The sequence below is a fragment of the Urocitellus parryii genome, chromosome 11 (genome assembly GCF_045843805.1).
Source record: "Urocitellus parryii isolate mUroPar1 chromosome 11, mUroPar1.hap1, whole genome shotgun sequence".
Classification (NCBI taxonomy): domain Eukaryota; kingdom Metazoa; phylum Chordata; class Mammalia; order Rodentia; family Sciuridae; genus Urocitellus; species Urocitellus parryii.
The window spans coordinates 11,079,844-11,098,997 of record NC_135541.1 but is presented as its reverse complement, the minus strand read 5'-3'; the positions used below and the strand labels follow the sequence as shown (position 1 = coordinate 11,098,997).

General features: G+C 63.3%; 1 protein-coding gene across 1 annotated transcript in view; it reads right to left on the bottom strand.

Annotated features, from left to right (window-relative positions):
- The window catches only part of Arhgef10l (Rho guanine nucleotide exchange factor 10 like), a 111,718-nt gene that overhangs the window by 75,733 nt on the left and 16,831 nt on the right, over positions 1 to 19,154 (bottom strand). The window contains 3 exon segments of the mRNA XM_026400866.2: positions 4,164 to 4,197; positions 4,882 to 5,073; positions 9,181 to 9,256. Coding sequence (XP_026256651.2) covers positions 4,164 to 4,197; positions 4,882 to 5,073; positions 9,181 to 9,217 — 263 coding nt within the window. The 5' untranslated portion in view covers positions 9,218 to 9,256.

Here is a 19,154-nt window from a genome sequence, read left to right as displayed (position 1 = left end):
CAGATTAGCCCAGGGAGGGAGGAACAGGAAACTCCAGGGAGCCAGTGTCCCCTGCCTAGGCCAGGAATCTGGACCCTCAGCCACTGGGCAATGCTGAGGTGGGGGCAGGGGGCACCCCAGGCAGGAAAAGCAAACCATCCACAGGGCGGGTGAGGAGTCCAGGGCTGGAGCAGGGTGGGCGGCTGGCCTGGCTCCAGGAGAAATGGGAGCTGGACGCCAGCCCTGCTGCTCAGGACCAGTCCTTAACCAGGGTTTCCTCGGCGAGAGGTCAAGACGGAGGGTGGTGACCAGGGCACAGGTGCCAGAGTCCCCCAGCAGAGGCCAGGCCTGCAGGCCTCAGTACTCGGCTTTGGGCAGAGGCTCCTGATCCCACCATCTACCAGCTCGAGGGGATTCGGGAACTTGCTTCCCGTCTCCAGGCTTTGGGGGCTGTTCAGCGGGAGGGTATCAGGGACAGTGCCAGCCTCCCCGGCTCCGAGTGGTGAGCACACAGACGTGTGCACTGGGCACTGGGTACAGGCTCAGCATCTGCCCAGAGGTGTCTGGTGACTCTGTGGACCTGGGCCACTGAACCCCTCCAGGGACCCTTTCCTCTGGCCTCTGCCCTGGCCCTGCCAGCTGCCGGAGTCAGTGTCCAGCTTCAGAGGTGCTCTGGCTGTGTGGCCAGTCTTCTCCTCAAGTCCTCGGAGACATGGCATGTCCCCTTCCAGATGCCCCCGTCCTTCTGTCCACCCTGCGTCCCACACCCATACTTCAGCACTCACCCTGGGCCCGGGTTGTGCTAAGCCATGACCCGGCGCCCGGCCTCCTGGCCAGAGGGGCCTCGGCTCTGGTCTCTGGTCCGAATCCACATGGACTATCTAGATGTGGCCCTGGGCACATCACCTCCCTCCCTGGGGACGACAGTGCTCATTTCCCAGGGACGGGAGCACGGCACAGATGGGCACCCAGATGTGTGCCTAGCTCAGAGCGTGAGTGATCACTATTGTCACCATGAGCCCCGGACACTCTCGCCGTCACCTGCCAACAGACATGCCCACCGAGGGAAGAGGACGCACCACCAGGTGGCGGGGCACTTGAAGCTGGCTTCTCCCCAGCAGCGGGACGGACAGCGCCCAGCCTCCTTCTGCTCTAGACCGTCGCCCTGGCCGTCGTGCAGCAAGACCAACACACCACCCCACATCCCGGCAGCCCTGTGGACCCCACGGCGAGCCCCTCAGGGACCTGGGTCAGCCACAGCCCTCCACAGCCCTCCACACCAGGGCAACCTCAGCCTCTCTTACCAGCACAGCCACCTGCCAAGGTCCCAGAAGCCCGTCAGCCTCAGAGCCACCCAGCAGGCAGGAGTGGCCCCGTCACTGGGCAGGGCTCCCACAGCGTTGCCCAGCCGGGGGGCGAGCAAGGCGCTGCAGAGGAGGCTCTGGGCAGCAGCACGGGGTCAGGGGGTCCCGCACCTGGGTCCTCCTAGTCCCTCCTCCCTGTGCCCAGAGGAGGAGGCTGAGCCCACACACTCTGGTGATTAAGAAAGTGAGGCTTGGTCAGCAAGCACTCTCCTGCCTGGCCAGGTCACCACACTGGGACTGAGAAGGGGTCAGGGGCAGGGGAGGGAGAGGCTGTAGCGGGAGTGACCCTGAGGGGAGAGGTCACCTGGGGACAAAGCTCTGCAGATCTCCGCAGGCTTCTAACTACTTTATCAGGAGCTCCCGGAGTCGGAAGGTAGAGGCCAGGTAGGCAGCCCAGCAAGGCCCGTGGGGCCGTGGGAGAAACACAGCCAGAGAGCTGGGGGGTCCTCAGAGACCTGGGGGTGGTTCCCGGTCTGTCGGCAGCACCGGGACGGACCAGGAGCGCCCGTTCCAGCCCCCTCCTTTACTGTTTTTATTTGGAGACGCGGTCCCACTAAGTTGCCCAGCCTGGCCTGGAACTTGTGAGCCTCCGGCCTCGGGAATCAGGTGCACCCGCCACACCTGGCTGAGACCTGTGTTTTAAAACCAATGTTTGCTCCGTGCTCAGCTTTGGGGAAGTTAAAAAAAAAGAAAATCAAAATTTTGTTTCCTTTTCTCCTGGATGAGAAAATGACCTGCTGGTTCTCCTCCCAGAGGTCCACAGAGGAAAAGCACCCCAGGGACACGGCTGCCACTGGGTCAACAGGACCCAGGAGGGACAGCGCAGCGTGAGGGCTCTGGCTGGAAGTCGGGAGGTGCCCTGCAGCCCCCGGGTGTGAGTGAAAGGGCTCCGCAGGCGCCTCTGCAGGGGGCGCGCTCCCATGAATGGCATTCAGCAAGGGACAGTAAGCGCCCTGCGAAGTGACAAGTGACACTCATTCAGTGTTGTCTCAGGGAGGTGCAGGCGCACAGACTCCACCCTCAGGCCATCCCTGGGAAGTGTCCCCAGTGCACAGAGAGCCAGGGCAGAAGCCAAGGTCACCCACACTTAGAAGAGACCGAGCTCACGGGGCTCCAGGTGGGATGTTATCATCCACCCAACACACGGGGAAAACAGGCTCAGAGAGGTTCCCAGGCATCCAAAGCCACACAGCAAGGAAGAGCCGAGCTGCTGCCTCCAGGAGACAGTGCTCAGGGAGCCAGGTTAACCTGGGGCACTGGAGTGGCACTGAGAGGTCAAAGGGGAGGCTGAGTCCCCTCGTGCCTGAACCACAGCTCCCTCTGAAAGACCCTAAGCACCTGACCAACAGGATGACAAGACACGGCAGTGCACAGCCACTCTAGGGCCACTAGGTCACTTGGCCTCAGCATGGCGCTCAGCGCCAGCCTGACAAGTGACCTGGCTGCAGTCACCGAGGCTGAGCTCAGGAGCCAGGTCCCAGGACACAGCAGGACCACTGGGCACCGAGGGAAAGCAGCACTCCTGCCCCAGGCTCAGGGGAACTGGTGGCAGCCGCAGGGAGCCAAGAGAGGGCAGGGAGGGCACCCTGCTCCCCGCCACGCTGCTCCCCGCCATGGCCACGCTGCTCCCCGCCATGGCCATGCTGCTCCCCACTACTGCCACGCTGCTACCCACCATGCTGCTCCCCGCCATGCTGCTCCCTGCCACGCCGCTCCCGGCCTCTGCCCAGGGGCCGCCTCTGCACAGACACTCACCCTCCCCTCCCCATCCCCAGAAGTCACTCTTCAGGGATCGGACCCCCCACCAAGAGCCCCTCGGCCCACTGTGGCCCACTGTGAGTCTCAGCAGCTGCACTCACCGCACGCCCTGGAGCCTCTGATCCCTTGGAGGACCCTGCCGTGGCAGGACGCCCTGGCCAGGGGCAGGGCCGCTGGCGGCTGATTCACTGGGCTTCCTCATCAGGGGGGACAGGCTGGCCCCTCACTCTGCACTTGATCACCAGGCACAAGACCAGGGCCCACCGCCCTGGACAGCAAGTGAGCACAAACAAGGGCTCCCTCCTGGCGGGGACCAGGACCTAGATTTACATCTCAAGAGACCTCCTGGTGGCAAGTCACCTGCTGGAGAATTAGCACCAAGGGCCCCAGAAAAACAAAAGGAAGGTGCAGCACCCCACCACCAAGACAGCCAGGACTTACACTCAGTCCCTGATGCCCTGGCCACTAACTGGGGCCTGGACCCCTCACTGCTTAGAAAAGAAGGCTGTGAGCGCCAGCAACCTGAGAGGCCTCGGCTTTCAGCCCAGAGCAGGTCGGCACAGAGGGACAGTATTCAAACTGACGGCCTGAGTGCCCAGCAGAGGCCACGATGCCCAGGAGAAGCACCCACGGTCTGCTTCACAGATAAGAAAACCAGAATCCGAAGCCTTGGGTCAGTGCTTGAAGGGTCAGGATGCAGCACCGGCATCCAGGTACACAGGGCAGCGCCCACAAGCCACAGGAGGGCACCCACCTGGCCCTCAGAGCCCAGGGCACGGGCTCTCCCTATTTCCATGGTAGGTAGGAACAGGCAGACCCTGGGGGAGTTCTGTGACTCCACCAGGGCCACACGGCTAGCAAGGGGCACAAACAGGGTCTAGGGCCAGCCCTGCTCTCAGTCATTCCACAGACTTCAGGGCTCAAGAAAGGAGGAGACCACAGGCCCGCAGGCACTGAGCTGTCCCCATCCTCCTCAGCCCAAGACCCAGGACCTGTCTCTGGCTCAGCTCCCCGCCCCCGCCCTGCCCAGCGGCCTTTCTCTGACCAGTGAGGCCCACTTACTCCGTCAGCGATGGTTCAGCAGCAGGGGCCGGGGCTGCAGGAGAGGAGCAGAGGGGAAGCTGGTCAGGCAGGAGGCTGGGCCCGGACTTGGCCCATCCCGCCCTGTCCCCGCCTCTCTGGGGGCGCTGGGGACAGGGACCTGGCCCTGGGTGCCTGCTGGGTTCCCGCCTCCCTTCACCTGTCCCACTCCCACCCTGGCCCAGCCCCCCGCCTGCAGCCCTACCCCAGCCAGAACCAGGGAGGCCTGCCCAGCCTCCCCAGCCCCCAGCGCCCGCTGTCCCCAGCCTGCAGGAAGTTCCGGCTGGTCTGGTCCCCAGAGTCTGTCCCAGATGACAGAATCTAAGAGCCCGGCAGCCATCACCAACAGCCGCCCTTATCAGAGCCGCCCCACCCCCGCCCAGGGCCCGCCCCCCAGGCCCACCAGAGGAGACCTGGGGAGGAGCTGCCCCGGAGGGCTTCAGAGACCAGCGCCGGGCAGCAGCGGTCTCCACAGCAAGACCCAGGCCAAGCTCATCCATTTACAAAGTGCCAACGTGAGCCAGATGTTGCGGGAACGCCTGGAATCCCATCCCAAGGGAAGCAAGGAATGCAGCGTCCTCCCAGCCGTCCCCTTCCTGCTTCCTGGGGACAGCAGAGGGCCACCAGGCATTCATGAGAGCAGAGATTCCTCACTAGCTCTCTGCACCCAGTGGGTCCAAGGTCCCCAGGAACACCTCACCCGTGCAGGGGGCAGAGTCACAGTGGGTCAGAGGCGGCTCCGCATCCCTCTCAGGGGCGGGGCAGGGAACACGCAGGCCTGCGCCGATGCTGATGTCCTCCTCATCACTGTCCTCGAGCTCAAAGGCCTCCCCGGGGTCTTCCTCCGCCTCGGGGGAGGGGCCTGGGACTGCCGGAAGCAGCAGCGGGTCTCCTGCGGAGAGGAGGTAATCAGGCTGCAGGCCTCGGGCTCCGCAGAGGAGGGTGGTCAGTGGAGCGCCACTCTGAGCCAGGGAACCAGGCGGGATGGTCCTGCTGTGCTCCGAGGTGTCCAGGCGGGGCTGGTCGGGTCCCTGAGCAGTTAGTGGAGACAGGGAGGGAGCCAGCCCAGGCCACACCAGAGGGCCGTGAACACCTGGCCAGGTCTGTCCTCCTCTCGCCTTCCCTGTTCTGCGGGCCACAAGCCTTTCCGGAGTGTCCCTGCACATGCGTGTGGGACACATGTGGCTGCGTGTGCCCTGTGGGGTGCACTCTGGCTGGTGCAGGTGAGCAGACAAGCGTCCTGCTGGGGCACTTCTCCTGGCTCCAAGCAGACCCCGCTGGGTACTAGGCCCTACCGCTGAGCAGGGGCAGGGACCCGAGCCCAAGGCCCAGGGCATCGGGGTCTGGCCCCGCCAACCGCTCAACCAAGTGGGCTGGGCGCTGTGCCCGTGTGTCCGCGGCACCTGGTCTCCTCCCGGGCAGGGAATTACACCAGCTCCCCAGGCCCCCCAGGCCCCCAGACCAAATGTACCAACCAACAGAGCTGACCCCGCAGGTGATGGGACAGCCCTCCTGTGGGGCCGCCTGCACACAGTGAGGTGCTCAGCAGCAGCCTGGCTCTACCACCACAGGACAGTGGCACCTTCCAGTTGTGACAACTAAATGTCTCCCAATATTGCCATGATCCCCCTGGGGGTCACAGTCACCTAAGAACCTCTGGGGCAGGTCACATAAAAGTCAAGGACAGTTAGGCCTGTGTGATGATTGTCCCCCTCCCTGCCTGAGACCCTGGAGGCCAGGACTGTCAGGTCCATGCAGAGGTGAGTGGATGACAGGGGAGGGTGGACAGAGAAGGGTGCAGGGCCTGCAGGTGGGACAGGACCACATCTGACCCCAGCCGTCTCTCCAGCTGGAAAACCTCAGATCACGCCCTCAGTGGGCCCAAGGTCCCCAGAGCAGAACATTTTAGGTGTAAATGTCTCAAATCAAGACACTGTTTCGGGCTGGGGATGTGGCTCAAGCGGTAGCGCGCTCGCCTAGCATGTGTGCGGCCCGGGTTCGATCCTCAGCACCACATACAAACAAGTATGTTGTGTCCGCCAATAACTAAAAACTAAAAAATAAATATTAAAAAAAAAAAAGACACTGTTTCCCCAGTTGCTGGGCTGTCGAGTCGAGTCCCCCCTTCCTGAGACGTTACGACCAGATTAAGGCCATTGAAGGGACCCTCCTGTTGGGGGCCTCCTCTGGTCAGTGAAGTGGCCTGAGACACCAGCTCCTTCCCCAGGAGTAAGGAAACTCACTGGGAGCCTGAGGTGCAGCCCTGCAGCTGTCCCTGAAGCACCCATGGCCACGCAGCTGAACCAGTCAATTCCGTCCTGCGTGTGCCCACGGTGTAGACCCTCCCTCTCTCCCCTTGCTCCCGCCTCTCCAGCCGCACGGCCCCCCGCAGCATGTGAACGTGCCAGGCCTGGCCTGCCTCAGGACCTTGGCACTGCCGAACCTGGGCCTAGAACATCCTCCCTGGGTAGCTTCGTCTACTCAGACCCCCTCAGCTCTTCACTATGTGTCCCCTCTGCGGCTGCCCTGAGTCCTGCTGACCTTGCCTGCTTGCTTTTGACCTCCTCCCTCAGGAGCACATGACGTCACTTCCTCCCCGTCTGTCTCCTCTGGACAGGGGGCTTTCTCAGCTTTGTTCCTGTTGCCCCGTGGCTCTAATGCAGGGCCCAGCACAGGGCAGGCACACAGTGAGCACCTGCTGCACACACGCACACACGCATACACATGCACACACGCACACACACGCTCATGCACATGCACACACACACTCCTGTTCCCACGTCTATGGGTTGTGGTTTTAAAGTTTTTTAAACACTGAAGTGAATGACCACAAAGTCCCTGCCCACCACAGCTGCTCAGCCCATCCCACCGTCTCCGGCTTGCCTAACCTTGGGTGCCCTTGAATCTGCTGGGTGGGGTGAGGGTGGGGTTTCCCTGCAGGGAAAGATGGTGTGGCCACAGTGACCCCGGCTTTAGGCCAGGCCACCAGGGCTCAGCTCAGACCCCAGCTGTCCCTGGTGCTGGTGCCTGAGTGTGGGGTCTCCTGGCCCCTGAGCTCACCCCGCTAGTCTGGGAAGCGGCAGCAGCAATGGCTGCTCCAGGCAGGGTCAGCCCCCAGGTGCCTGATGGGTGCTCCTGGCCACCGTCCTCACCACGAGGCTCCCACTGACCACCACTGTCACTGTCACTGCACCATCACCCTCAGGCCTCCTGTCACATGGTCTCTGTCACCACAGCCGGCAGTCCCTCCCACTCAGGAGAGGACTCAGGACACCCCGTACCTCCTCCCTCAGGAGCACAGAACCTCAGCTGCCCGTCACTGCTGTCCGCCCATCGAGGGCCAGCTGCCACAGCCCCGGGCCCGGGAGTCTGAGGGGAAGGAAGACCAGGCCCTGGTGTCCGGGGGCTGGCTGTGGCCAGGAGAGGACATGGCAGAGGACACCGAGCACCACGCCCCACAGACGGTCTGAGAGGTTGGCTACAGCTCCTGGCCTCTGGGAAGCCCCTGGTGAAAGGCTGCCCACGCGGAGCCCTGGGGACAAGGGACCTGCTGTGCCCCAAAGGGGACATGTTCCAGGCCCAGGCGGGGACAGGAGCAGGGTGCCCAGCAGGCTGAAGACAGGAGCCGAGGGAAGGGCAGCTGGACCAGGGGACCCTCCTCAGGAGCTGGAGTCGCACTCGGTCGGACAGGGAGCTCTCACAGGACCCCAACAGCAAAGGCCCGTCCTGCCAGGCGGCAGGGGCCAGCGGGTCTCGACTGCCGCAAACCGTGTCTGCCCACTCTGCTGAGCAGAGTAGAACGGACCCGCTCATGCCACCTCTCCCGTCACCGCCACCGCGGTTCTCTCGGAGGGAGAAGGAGGGGACACCCCAGTCCCAGGCATGGCTGGAGGCGCGCTTTCTCTAGGCCGCGTTGAACCGCTGCCCGCCCTCCCACCACCCAGACGGGGCTCCTGATCTGAAGGAAGAGCCTGCGGCCCAGCCCAGGGTGACTGGGAGATGGACAAGGCCTTCCCAGCCACCTGGCCAGGTGGCACCACAGCGGGTGGCCGGCCACTCAAGCCTCTGATGTTCCCGGACACACTCAGTCCTAGGGAAAGGGCACCCAGGTGAGGCCAGGAGGCAGGGACGCTTGGGGAGCTGCCCATCACCCTGGCAGAGGCAGGTCGGCAGAGGTGGCCCCAAGAGGTCCCCTGGGCTTCAGAGGAAGAGATGCAGCGTCCGCACCGGGTGATGGGGAGTCTCCCACTCAGCCACCGCTCACCCCTCGCCAGGGCATAGGCCTTGTGACAAAGGGGAGAGAGTGTCACTGTCACCACATGGCTTATGGATACACTGAGCAGAAGGGACACCAAGTCACTTCTCTGAACTCCCAGTGTAAGTGGCAGGGTCAGGATCCTGGTCTGGCGACAAGGCCCTCGCTGGGGACCGCTGCTCTCCTGCCTCCCCATGGCAGGGCGAGAGGACAGCAGGCGGCACCCGGGGGCCACATGGCCTGGTTCCTCCAGGGCAGCTCCTGGACTCTGCCTGAAGGAGCGGAGGCCCTGGCCCTGGGTTCCAAATAAACACTGGACATTGGACCAAATTCCAGACAAACAGGGAATGATTTTGTGAGTTGAAGGGTTCTTTCTGCCTCTTTTCCCCCTAAGTCGGGCAACACTGGGGCTGCCAGAGGACCTGCCCTCATGGCCCAACCCTGTCCCTCAGCCCCAGGTTTCCACCCTCAGTGTCCAAGCTTTGGCCCCAGAGCCCACGCCTCCGTCCCTCACGGGGCCCTTCCTGGCACCGGCTCTGAGGGGAGGAAGCTGCGTTCAGGGGACAAGGAGCCCAGGCGGGGCGAGCACGGGACTGGTGGCCGGAGGTCCTGGGCTCTCGTGCCGGTCAGCTCAGTGTGCTCCAAAGCTGACCGGAGCTCAACGGCATGGGGCCAGTGCCATCTGCCAGGCCCACGAGGCCCCAGGTAAGGCGGGCAGCAGGCAGGAGAGCGTGGGCACCGTACCTACGGCAGGCTGTGGAGGAGTGTCGGAGGAAGCCATCAGACAGGGGCCAGCTCGGGCCAGCGCCGTCCCGATCACCTGTGGGAAGAGGCCAGAAATCCAATTAAATGGCGCTGGAGGCTGAAGTTTGGGCCACGGAGGGGCTGGGGGGGGAGACCTGCACGCCCAGGCGGGGCTCTCCCACTTCCCAGCAGCTCCCAGGCCTGGGGCAGCCCCAGAGGGGGCCCAGCCTCCACCCAGCGCCAATCATTAACCCAGGGAAGAGCCGGCTGCTGCCCCACCACGGCCCAGCTTCCCAGAAGCCACCGCTGCCCAGACCTTCCTCTGCCTGCTCCCCAGGGCTCATGGGCACCGCAGCCCAGCGGAGGGTCCCTCCTGGTGCCCTCGGGCCAGGGCCAGGCGGACTCAGCCTGGGCCACCACGGCCCATAGTGTGGCCGACACCTCCTCCTGCGGGCGGCCCGGTTGCCAGGGCTCCCTCAGCAGCCGGCTCTCACCAGTGCCTCTGCAGCCCGCTGAAGGCCACTCTCTCGGCCTTGTCCTGCCCCTCGGGCTTGGCCAGCTGGCACGGGGCCACCCGGCCTTGGCACAAGGGTGTAGGGAAGGAAAGGGCTGCAGGGCTGGTGGCACAAGACAGGGCCCCAAGTGCTCCCGGCCCCGGCAGCGCCGCCCACCCCACGGGGCTCACACACCCAGGGGGCTCCTGCGGGGGGCTCCTGGGTCCTGAGCACCCTTGCCAGAGGCCCCTGCCACGCAGTGAGGGAGGGTCCGCCGCTCCCCTCCTCCACCTCTGGCCCTGAGCTGGGGGCTCTCCCTAGACAGGAGGGAGAGCAGAGGCCTCCCAGTCCCTCTGCCCGCCGCCCACTGGCCGCAGCCTGTTTTTCTTTCCATTCCTGAAGGCTTTATTTTTAACTGGCTTACCAAATAAATGGCAATATTAGTAACGGTGACACTCACGTGGCGCCTGCTGCATCCAGGACTTTTCTATTCTAAGAGCCTCACAAATGTGAATTATATTATTATTATATGAGTCCGAACCATAAAAGGAAAAATGAGGCCCAGTCTAGGGAAGCCACTTGCCTTGGATCACCAGCTAGCAAGAGTCAAGGTTCAAGTTCAACCTGACCCCGCCTCCCTCCCGCCCCAGGCCCTGACCCCCAGAAGCAACCACTCCTCCCTTAGGCTCGGCGGCGGAGCGGTGCCCGGGCGAGGCCCTGGGTTAGACCCTCAGCACCACATAAAAATAAATAAATAAAATAAAGGTATCCTATCCAACTACAACTAAAATATACATATACCTAAAATAAAAAAAGAATCCCCGCAAACAATCCCATGGATTTGCCAACTCGCGCATCTGCACGGCCGTCCACCCCCTTCTCCAAGTTCTGCTTCCACGGTTTCAGCGGCCCGCGGCCCACAGTCCAGGGGCTTCACCTGGTTCCATGATCCCAGGTCAACAGTGACCACCAGCACGTCACTACCCTCTTCAGGCAGGCAGCCACATCCCATCACCTCTGGTCACCCAGAAGGACCATGAGCGGGGTGCAACATCTCGAAGGTACAAGGTCACAAGGTTCACTACAGTGTGTTGCTGTCACTCCTCAGAGTCATTGGTGGCTACTGCTGCTGACCCCTTCCTGTGGCTACTTTCCAACTGCACTTCGTCACAGGCACGCGTGTGCGGCCCACCCAGGGTTCAGCACCACCCGCCGTTTCAGGCACCCTCGGGGGTCTCGGGACACATTCCCCGCAGGCAAGGGTGAAGGTGAGGATGTGGACTCAGACAAGGACTCAGGCCTCTGTGCCATCGCTGATTTTCTTACCTAAATCTCAGTAATGATTTCAAAGCAATCTGCAGAAATCAGCCTCCGAGCCAGGCACAGGCTGCAATCCCAAGCTCAGGAGGCCGAGGCAGGAGGGTCTCAAGTTCCAGGCTGGCCTGGGCAACTTGGCAAGACCGAGTCTCAAAGTAAGAATGGCTGGGGATGTGGCTCAATGGTAGAGTTTAACCCCGGTTTAACCCCCACTAACCAAAACCAAACAAACAAGAGGAGGTGGAAGAAGAGGAGGGGCGTCCAGTAATCAGGGAAGCCCAGCCACTCCGTTCTGTTTCAGAAGCAGAAGGAAAGGGCAGGAAGGGAGCTCCAGGATGTCGGCAGTCCTGCGGTCACTGGGCCGTCACTGGGCCACAGGAGACTTTCCCTTGACCTTCTCTTTCTGAACTTCCCAGACCCCCTACAGGGAGCGCTGGGGGGTGGGGAGAATAACCATCCCGACTGCTTTGCTTTCTGCAGTGCAGGGGACTGGGACGGAGCAGGGCCTCCTGCAGGCTAGATAAACCCTGCCCTAAGCTATGCCCAGCCGCCATCTGCTTTTCACAGGGGACCTGATGCCAAGGCCGCAGGGCAGCACCAGAGACTCAAACAGCAGCCCCGGGCTGGCAGGATGGCACGGTGGCTTTACACAGGTGGAAACCAGCCTGGAGGGGAGGGGCCTGCCCAGGGCCTCATGGTTCTGGGGAGTCAATGACGCGAAGGGGCCTGGTTAAGAGGACGGACTGTGGCCAGGGGATCTGAGCGGTCAGGTCCCAGCTGGAGCACCTGCTGCGGGGACAGGGAAGGGCCTCCTCACCTCCCCACCGGGGCATGAGGATTCAGTGACCAGCGCCATCGTGTCAGTGCCAGGCTGACCACGCTGTGCAGCGGGACGGGTCCTCGATGTTCTCCTCTTGGGGTGGCCTTTTGTAAAATGACGGCCAAGACAGGCAGGCAGGCAGGCAGCCCAGGTGGCTCTTTCCCTCCACTGTGCAAAATGTGAGGAGCAGGCTCTCTGGGCGGCGCTCAGACAGGGAGGCCCAGGGGCCCAGGGAAGAAGCCCAGGCGCCGACCAAGCTCAGAGACCCAGGACGCAGGAGCAGCCCACCGCTGCACCTCCCACCACCCTCACTGCCACTCACCCAGTTCCACCAAAGTGTTTATCGACTGCTCTTGGGTCTCCCCTCCCTCACTAGATGGGACCCTCGGAGCCAGGGTCTGACATTTCAGTGTCAGCAGGACTGGCCCAGGGGACATACTTGATGACAGTTGCCACACTGAGCCAAGAGGTTGGGCACCGCCCCTGCCTGGGTGCCCACGCTGGGGCAGCTGCAGGTGTGGGTTTCAGCCCAGAAGAAGGGGACAGGTGGTGGGAGGGGAAGGCCCAGGGCCCAGGAGGAAGAGGTGAGAACGAAGGTGAGGCCGGGCGGAGCAGGAAGTAGGAGGCCACAGCCCGCCTGGGGGGCCACAGCTGCTGTGCACCTGGCAGAACCCCCACCCATCCTCCCGCCCAGCCCCTGAGCACCAAGGGCCACCTAGTGGAGACTGGATGGGGACACTCCCAAGGGCTCTGGAGGGAGTCCGAGGGCTTCATCCAGGAAAATGAAGAAAACAAACGGGCGAGGTGGGGGCGGTGGGGGAGGGGCTCAATGGTGACAGGCCAGGACAAAACCCACGCACTGGAGGCACCACCTACCCTCTCACCAAGAAGCAGGGGTAAGACAGCACAGGACTCTGAAGGGCGGTCCCTGCGGGGCTTCTGCTGCTCCTGCTCCGTCTCACAGACAGCTGAACCGAGCCCTGGCAGCGGCAGACCCACAGGGTCACAAACTGGGAAATAACAGCAGACCCAGGCCCCGCGGGGTGTCAACGCTCACCTGACTTAATTCCCATCCCAGATGAGGAGCCAGAGGCCGAGGGGCCCCAGGAGGACCCTGCGGTCATGTGACTGTTCTGAGCTTGCAGTGAGGGCCTGTCCCCACGGTGCTGTGGCGGGACTGGCACAGGGGACCCTCTGGGAGTCCCTGGAGGTGGCTGGCCAGCTGCGCCAAAGGGATAGCAGAGCCCAACCCGCCCCTCGCCTAGGGCACTGGGCCACTCCAAGGGCTTCCGAGGTGGGGGCTGCTAGAATGTCCCCCTCCTGGCTGGGAAGGCAGAGCATGGGCGGGCAAGGCTGGGTCAATGGCTAGGGCCTCACACAATGGAGGCTCTGTCCACAGCGAGTCTTCGCCCCCACCACTGACCTCCTAGGCCAGCCTGGTCAATGATCTGCAGGCAGGGACAGCCAGGGGCAGCCAGAGGCCCACCCGAGGCTCTATGGGAAGGAGCTGCCCCAGGGGCCCAGCTGGGGGACCCCTGGGGGTGGTTGCCTGGGAAACCAAAGCCAGCCCTGGAAGACCCAGCTAGAGGGGGGCTGCCTGCAGGCCCGGGGCCAGCTGCTCCCTCTCCCAGCCCCAGGATTAACCCCTCTGTCCCCGGTTGGTCATCCAGGAGGGGAGCTGAGAGCCGCGGGGTGTGTGGGCAGCGCCCCGCTCACGTTCACTGAGGTTCCCACCCTCTTCTCTGCCGGCCACATCCTGGGCAACCCCAGAATCCGGCACCCTGGGGCACGCCTGGGGAGCAGAAAGGGCAGCAGCCCTGCTCCTGGGCGCCGGAGTTGCTCCACCTGACCGAGCCCCAGCCTCCCTCCCAGGTCACGGGAGGCCAGGCTGCACCCCAGCAGAGCCCGCACACCCAGAACCAAGCCGGAGGGGCGGCCGTCCACTGGGCTCACAGACAGGAAGCCAAGGGACTGACCCAAAGCCACCAGGAAGGTCGAGCTCGAGAAAGAGTCTGTGGTCACCCAAGACCCAGGCGAAGTCTGGAGCTGGAGGGGGCCCGAGGCCCGAGGCCGGGTGTACCCACCACCACCAGGTGTGCACGGGCTCAACTACAGAGGCTGACCGCTCCGGCCCCAGCCCAGCCCCAGGAGCACTGAGGGATGTGTGAGTGGCTTCAGGCACAACTTCTGGGGACACTCTGAGAGTCCAACTCTCCCTCCCTGACCTGCCACCTACTACCTGAGGCCCTGGGCCAAGCACCAAGAGAGCCCCAGTCTCCTGTCCTGGCAGCAGACACGGAGGCCATCAGGTGCAGGCTCTGGGGGGACGCCCAGTCCAGACTTCCTGAGGGCAGCGCCTGGGCAGAGCGGGTGGGCACAGCATCCCACTTCGGGGCCAGAGCCAGGGCAGGGCCAGGGCAGAGTGGATCCTAGTCCTGGCTGCGCGTGCACTTGCTCAGCAGCAGGTCAAATGGGTGTGCAGGGGAGCTGAGGTTCTGGGGGAGTGAGGGAGGCAATGAACCTGGGCTGCACCTGGCAGAAACGCACCCAGGGCACCATGGGCCACCCTCAGCCAGTGGGTCTGAGGCTTAGCACTGCACCCACAGTCTCAGGCAGGAGCCTTCCTCCACACCTGCAGAGCTCCCGAACCTGACCTTCCCCAGGAGCCTGCTGGGCACGGGGCACCGGCCAGAACCGGAGGAGGGGCTCCTGCCTGTGGGCCCTCCCTGGACCTCTGCCTCCGGCCCGCCCTGTGGAAGTGGGAGTTGAGTTCCGCAGGCACGGCATCGGGTTGGTCTGAACTGGGTCGGCCCAGGAGGGCTGCACGGCTGGATGCTGTGGTCCCCCGCAGGCCACCCAGTGCCTCTGTCATGGCCTGCCTGCCCTGTCCCTGCCTGTCTCTGGAGGTCCCTCCTCCCCGGCTCTGCACTCCAGGTGTGGAGGGAGGGAGTGTCTCAGGTGCTTAGAGATGTCTGCGGAGAAGCCAAGAGACACGCCATCCTCCCTCCTGGATCATTCCCAGCAAAGGCAAAGATGCTCCTGCCCACCTCGATCACACACAGAACCTCCCTGATGCCACCTGTCCTCCACCCGTCCCCGTCCCCCTAGAGGTGAGGCCAGGCTCTGTCTCGGCTCTCCTTCACTCTCTCCTGAGCTAGCTCCCTGCAGTCGGGTGTGAGCCAGCCCAGGGGTCACCAGAGGCCCAGACCCAACAAGCTCCATCTGCAGCCCTCCCTAGCCCTCTGGGCTCCCCGTCCTGCCCAGACCCTCCTGTCAGATAGGACATTCCCAGGCTCAGCCCCCAGACAGCCCCCACCCCCAACCTCACTCACTTTGTGATTTCTAACGTGTATGGTGACCGCAGCCTGGACTTCCCTGGAATCAGACCCTGCCCGCTGCCCGCGAGTACCCGCGCCCGTGCCCCACCAGGCTGCCAAACCTCAACAGAGCAGCACCCAACTCCTGAGCGCCAGCCCTGCCAAAACTCAAGCCTGCTCCTCCCAGCCCCGCCTGTCTCACCCCACAGCAGCCCCATCCTGCCAGGGGCTCTGGCCAAAACCCTGGCGTCGTCCTGGATACCCCTCCCCACACCCACGTCCATCAGCAAACCTGCTGGCTCTGCCTTCCAGACACACCCAATGGCTCGCCACCTTCAAGGCTACCACTGCCCCAAACTACCAACACCTGGGACCTCTGCTGGTCTCTGCTCCCACCTACCTCCCCACCCCACTCACTGTGTTCTCAGCACCACAGCAAGGGAATCCTCTGCCCAGACCCTGGTGTGCTTTCCTCTCTCAGGACCCTCATCCTGGCCTATGAGGCCCCACCACTGTGTGACTCCATTCCTCCTTCTCTCCTGTGGCTTACTCCACTCTAGTCATGACAGCCTGGCACTTCCTTGAAGACCCAAGAACCCTCCTACCCCAGGGTCTTTGCACTTGCTGTTCCCTCTGCCTGGGATGCTCTTCCCATGTATATCCATATGGCCGCTCCCTCACCGTCAGGTTTCTGCTCCATGGTCACCATATGGGGCAGGGCCACACTCATGGCCCTGGTGCTCTGCCTGACCCTGCTATCTGTCCTCACAGCATGAACACCTCCCAACATCTCCAGCACATTTTCAGTAATGTGTCTCTACCACTTTCCTCCTATGGTAGGAGGGCTCTGCAAAGGAAGGACACCCCACCGCTGCTGTCCAGAGCCCTGGAGCCTAGCCTGGCATGCACGGACCCCAGGGTGGTGCCCCGAGGACAAGGTGGCCGGCGGCCCAGCAGTGGGACACCCACTGCTGGAGGTGGAGGTGCCTCCCCGTCTGAGGCGGCCGCAGCCCGCAGCTCCTCCCAGGCAGCTGCACACACCCCCGCTGTGCTGCACCAGGGGTGGTTCCCCAAAACCAGTGTGGGAAGGTCTGGGGCCAAGGCAGGGAGTGATGGGAGAGGGTGGGGCGGGTGGAGGAAGGACTTGGGCTATTTTTAAAAACTTGCTCCCCAAAAGACCGCATTCTTCCTCTGGTGAGTCAGAAGCACGTGGCCAAGCAAGGGCGCAGGACCCGGGAGCCTCACGGCGGCCATGGCCCACGCTCTGTGGGCAGGTGGGACCCAGGTGCAGCCAGCTTGCCAGTGAGGGGCAAGGCCAGCGTGGCCAGGGCTGCCGGCCATGCAGAGCTGAGGGTCCCCCTCAAAGCCCACAGGTGGCTGAGATCTCCGTCTTCAGGCCTCAGCTGTAGCTCCATCCAGGAAGGGCCCTTCCTCTCTGAGCCCTCAAGAAGAAACAGCCTTTGCAAACTGAGACCCGAGCGAGCTCAGCCCCAGACAAGGCAGGGCAACTGGCAGCTGCGTCCGAGCTCCCACCAGCACGGCATGGAGCCAGGTGCCGTCCGCTGCGGGCCCAGGAGAGCTCTGGCTGAACTGGAAAGTGGCCTGCACCTGAGACCCAGGGCCTCGGCTACTCCAGGCCAGGGCCACACCACTGCCTCCAGCCCTCACGCGGGCCCTGGGGGCGGACCAGCCCCCATCCCAGAGGAGGAGGCTGCCCTGAGAGGCAGGGCCATCGGAATCTGTCTGATTCCAAGTCCAAAGCCAGAGAGACCCACCAGGACCAGGCCAGTGGGCCTGGGAGACCAACGGGTCCACCCTACACCCGTGCACTGGACTTCAAGAGAAGAGGTCCGGCGTCCAGCCAGTGGCAAGGGGCAGTGGCCTGGCTGCAGCTGTTCAGGGAGAGGGAGGAGGAGCCGTCGACCAGGACAGGGATTCACCTGAATCCTGCTGCCTGAGGCAGGGTCAAGTCCATGACCTTGACCCCTGTAGCAACTGTCCCCATCCAGGCCTCCTGTCATTATGAGCTTAACAGAGACCGGGAGCCCACTGGCCCTGCAGTGGGATTCACCAGGAGCTGGGCAACTGAGATGCTGCCCGCCCCTGGCCCTACAGAGACCCCTAACCCTCCTGGTCTCCCCTCTCCCTGGGCACGGCGACCACACAGGGCACGGCGACCACACGGGGGCCCACCCCGCCCAGGTCCTGCTTCTCACAGTGGAAAATTGCACTTGGGATGCTCTGAAGTAGCCCCTGCTCCTCAGGGGGACAGGGGGGTGGCTTTTAGAGACTGAGGCTGGGTCCCACTGTGACACTGAGGTTATCTCCCTGCCCTGATCCTAGCTTCTCTCCCACTGAGAATCCCACCACACAGGGAATTCCAAGAACTGACTGAGGTACCTGCTGAGCACACGCAGGCCCTGGGTTCAATTCCCAGCTCGGGGATGCGCACGCCTGTCATCCCAGCAGCCTGGGAGGCTGAGGCAGGAGGATGGTGGATTCAAAGCCAGCCTCAGCAGCTTAGCAACACCCTGTCTCTAAATATTTTTTAAAGGGCTGAGGATGTGGCTCAGAGATTAAAAGCCTCTGGGTTCAATCCCTGGTACCACCCAAAAAAATCATTCACGTGAAGTGCTTTGCTGAGAACCTGGAACACAGTAGCTGCTCAATAATTTATTGAATGAATAAACAACCCACTCTTCCTACAGGAGGCAGCATGGCAGCCACAAAGGCAGGTCCCAGGCCAGAGCCGAGGACTTGCACAGCCCCATCACTGCCCTTCAGGGCCTGCTGAGGCAGTGCAAGCTGGGCCGGGGGGCAGCCCTCCTGTAGCAACTGACCCCCACTGTGGAGAAGGGGTGACCACTGACGTGCTCTGGGACAGCCACCAGCTGGGCCTGACCTGACCTAACACACTCGGCCACCTCAGCTCCCTGGCCCTCTCCCTGACTCCTCTTGATTGCAGGGAGGGGCCCCACAGGAAGGAGAGGATCTGCACTCCAGGCGGTGAGGAGGGGTGCCCCCCCAGAACTGACCCGGGAGAGCTGCCAGCACCAGGTGGCTATTTCCTCACTAAACCTTAAACACATCCTGCTACAACAGGGACAGCAGGTCGGCCCTGGCAGCAGACTGACAGCAGCAGCACTGGCTGCCTCTGAGCCAGGAGGTTCCCAGTGGCCTCTCAGAGACGGAGGCTGGGAAGGGCAACAGGGGCTCCCCCCAGCATGCGGCACAGCCACCTGGACGCTGCCTGCCAAGACCGAGTCCTCTCTGGGTCCACCCAGGTCTCCCACACGGCATCCTGCTGGACCCGAGGTCTCCAGCCCCCACCCTGGGGACCGCTGGTTCAACTTGCAGGAAGTGACCAACAGCCCTCTCTCTGACCCCTGTGCCCTCCTGCGCCTGCCCTGAGCAGCCAGGCCACACGGTCAGGGTGGGCTGATGAGCGTGTGGTCTTGGCTCCTTGGTCACGGCTGTGGGGAGGCCGGGAAGGGCTGCAGGGCGCCACTGGGATTCAGGGACTGTCCAACATTCAGGCTCCACCGTCCCAAGTCTGACGCTGGCCCCGGATACTCTGGTGCCATGTGGCGACCGGCCCTACACTGAGGACATCAAGGCCTGGCAAGGACCCGGTGATTCGGCCTCCATGTGGCCTAGGCGAGGCACCCTCCTGCCCTGGCCTCCACGGCCCCACCTCCCAACGGTCACTTGCATTTTATGCCAAACCAGACCTCGGCACCAAGGCACGTGGGCAGCTGTAGGCCCTTTTCCCTCCTGCTTTTCCCAGGGGCAGCAGGGACAGGGACAGGGCAGGCTGGGATTTCATACCTCTATCCCACCTGATTCGCACAGCTGATCCACTCAGGGAGTGGCTCTCACCGGGGGGCTGCTGGGCCCCCCAGGGGACGTCTGGCAACAGTGGCTGCCACACCTGGGGGGGGGGCATTCATCAGGCAGGCACCAAGCACGCTGTGACACAAAGGGGCCCCACAGCAGAACCACCAGCCCAGGTGTCACTCCCGCCAC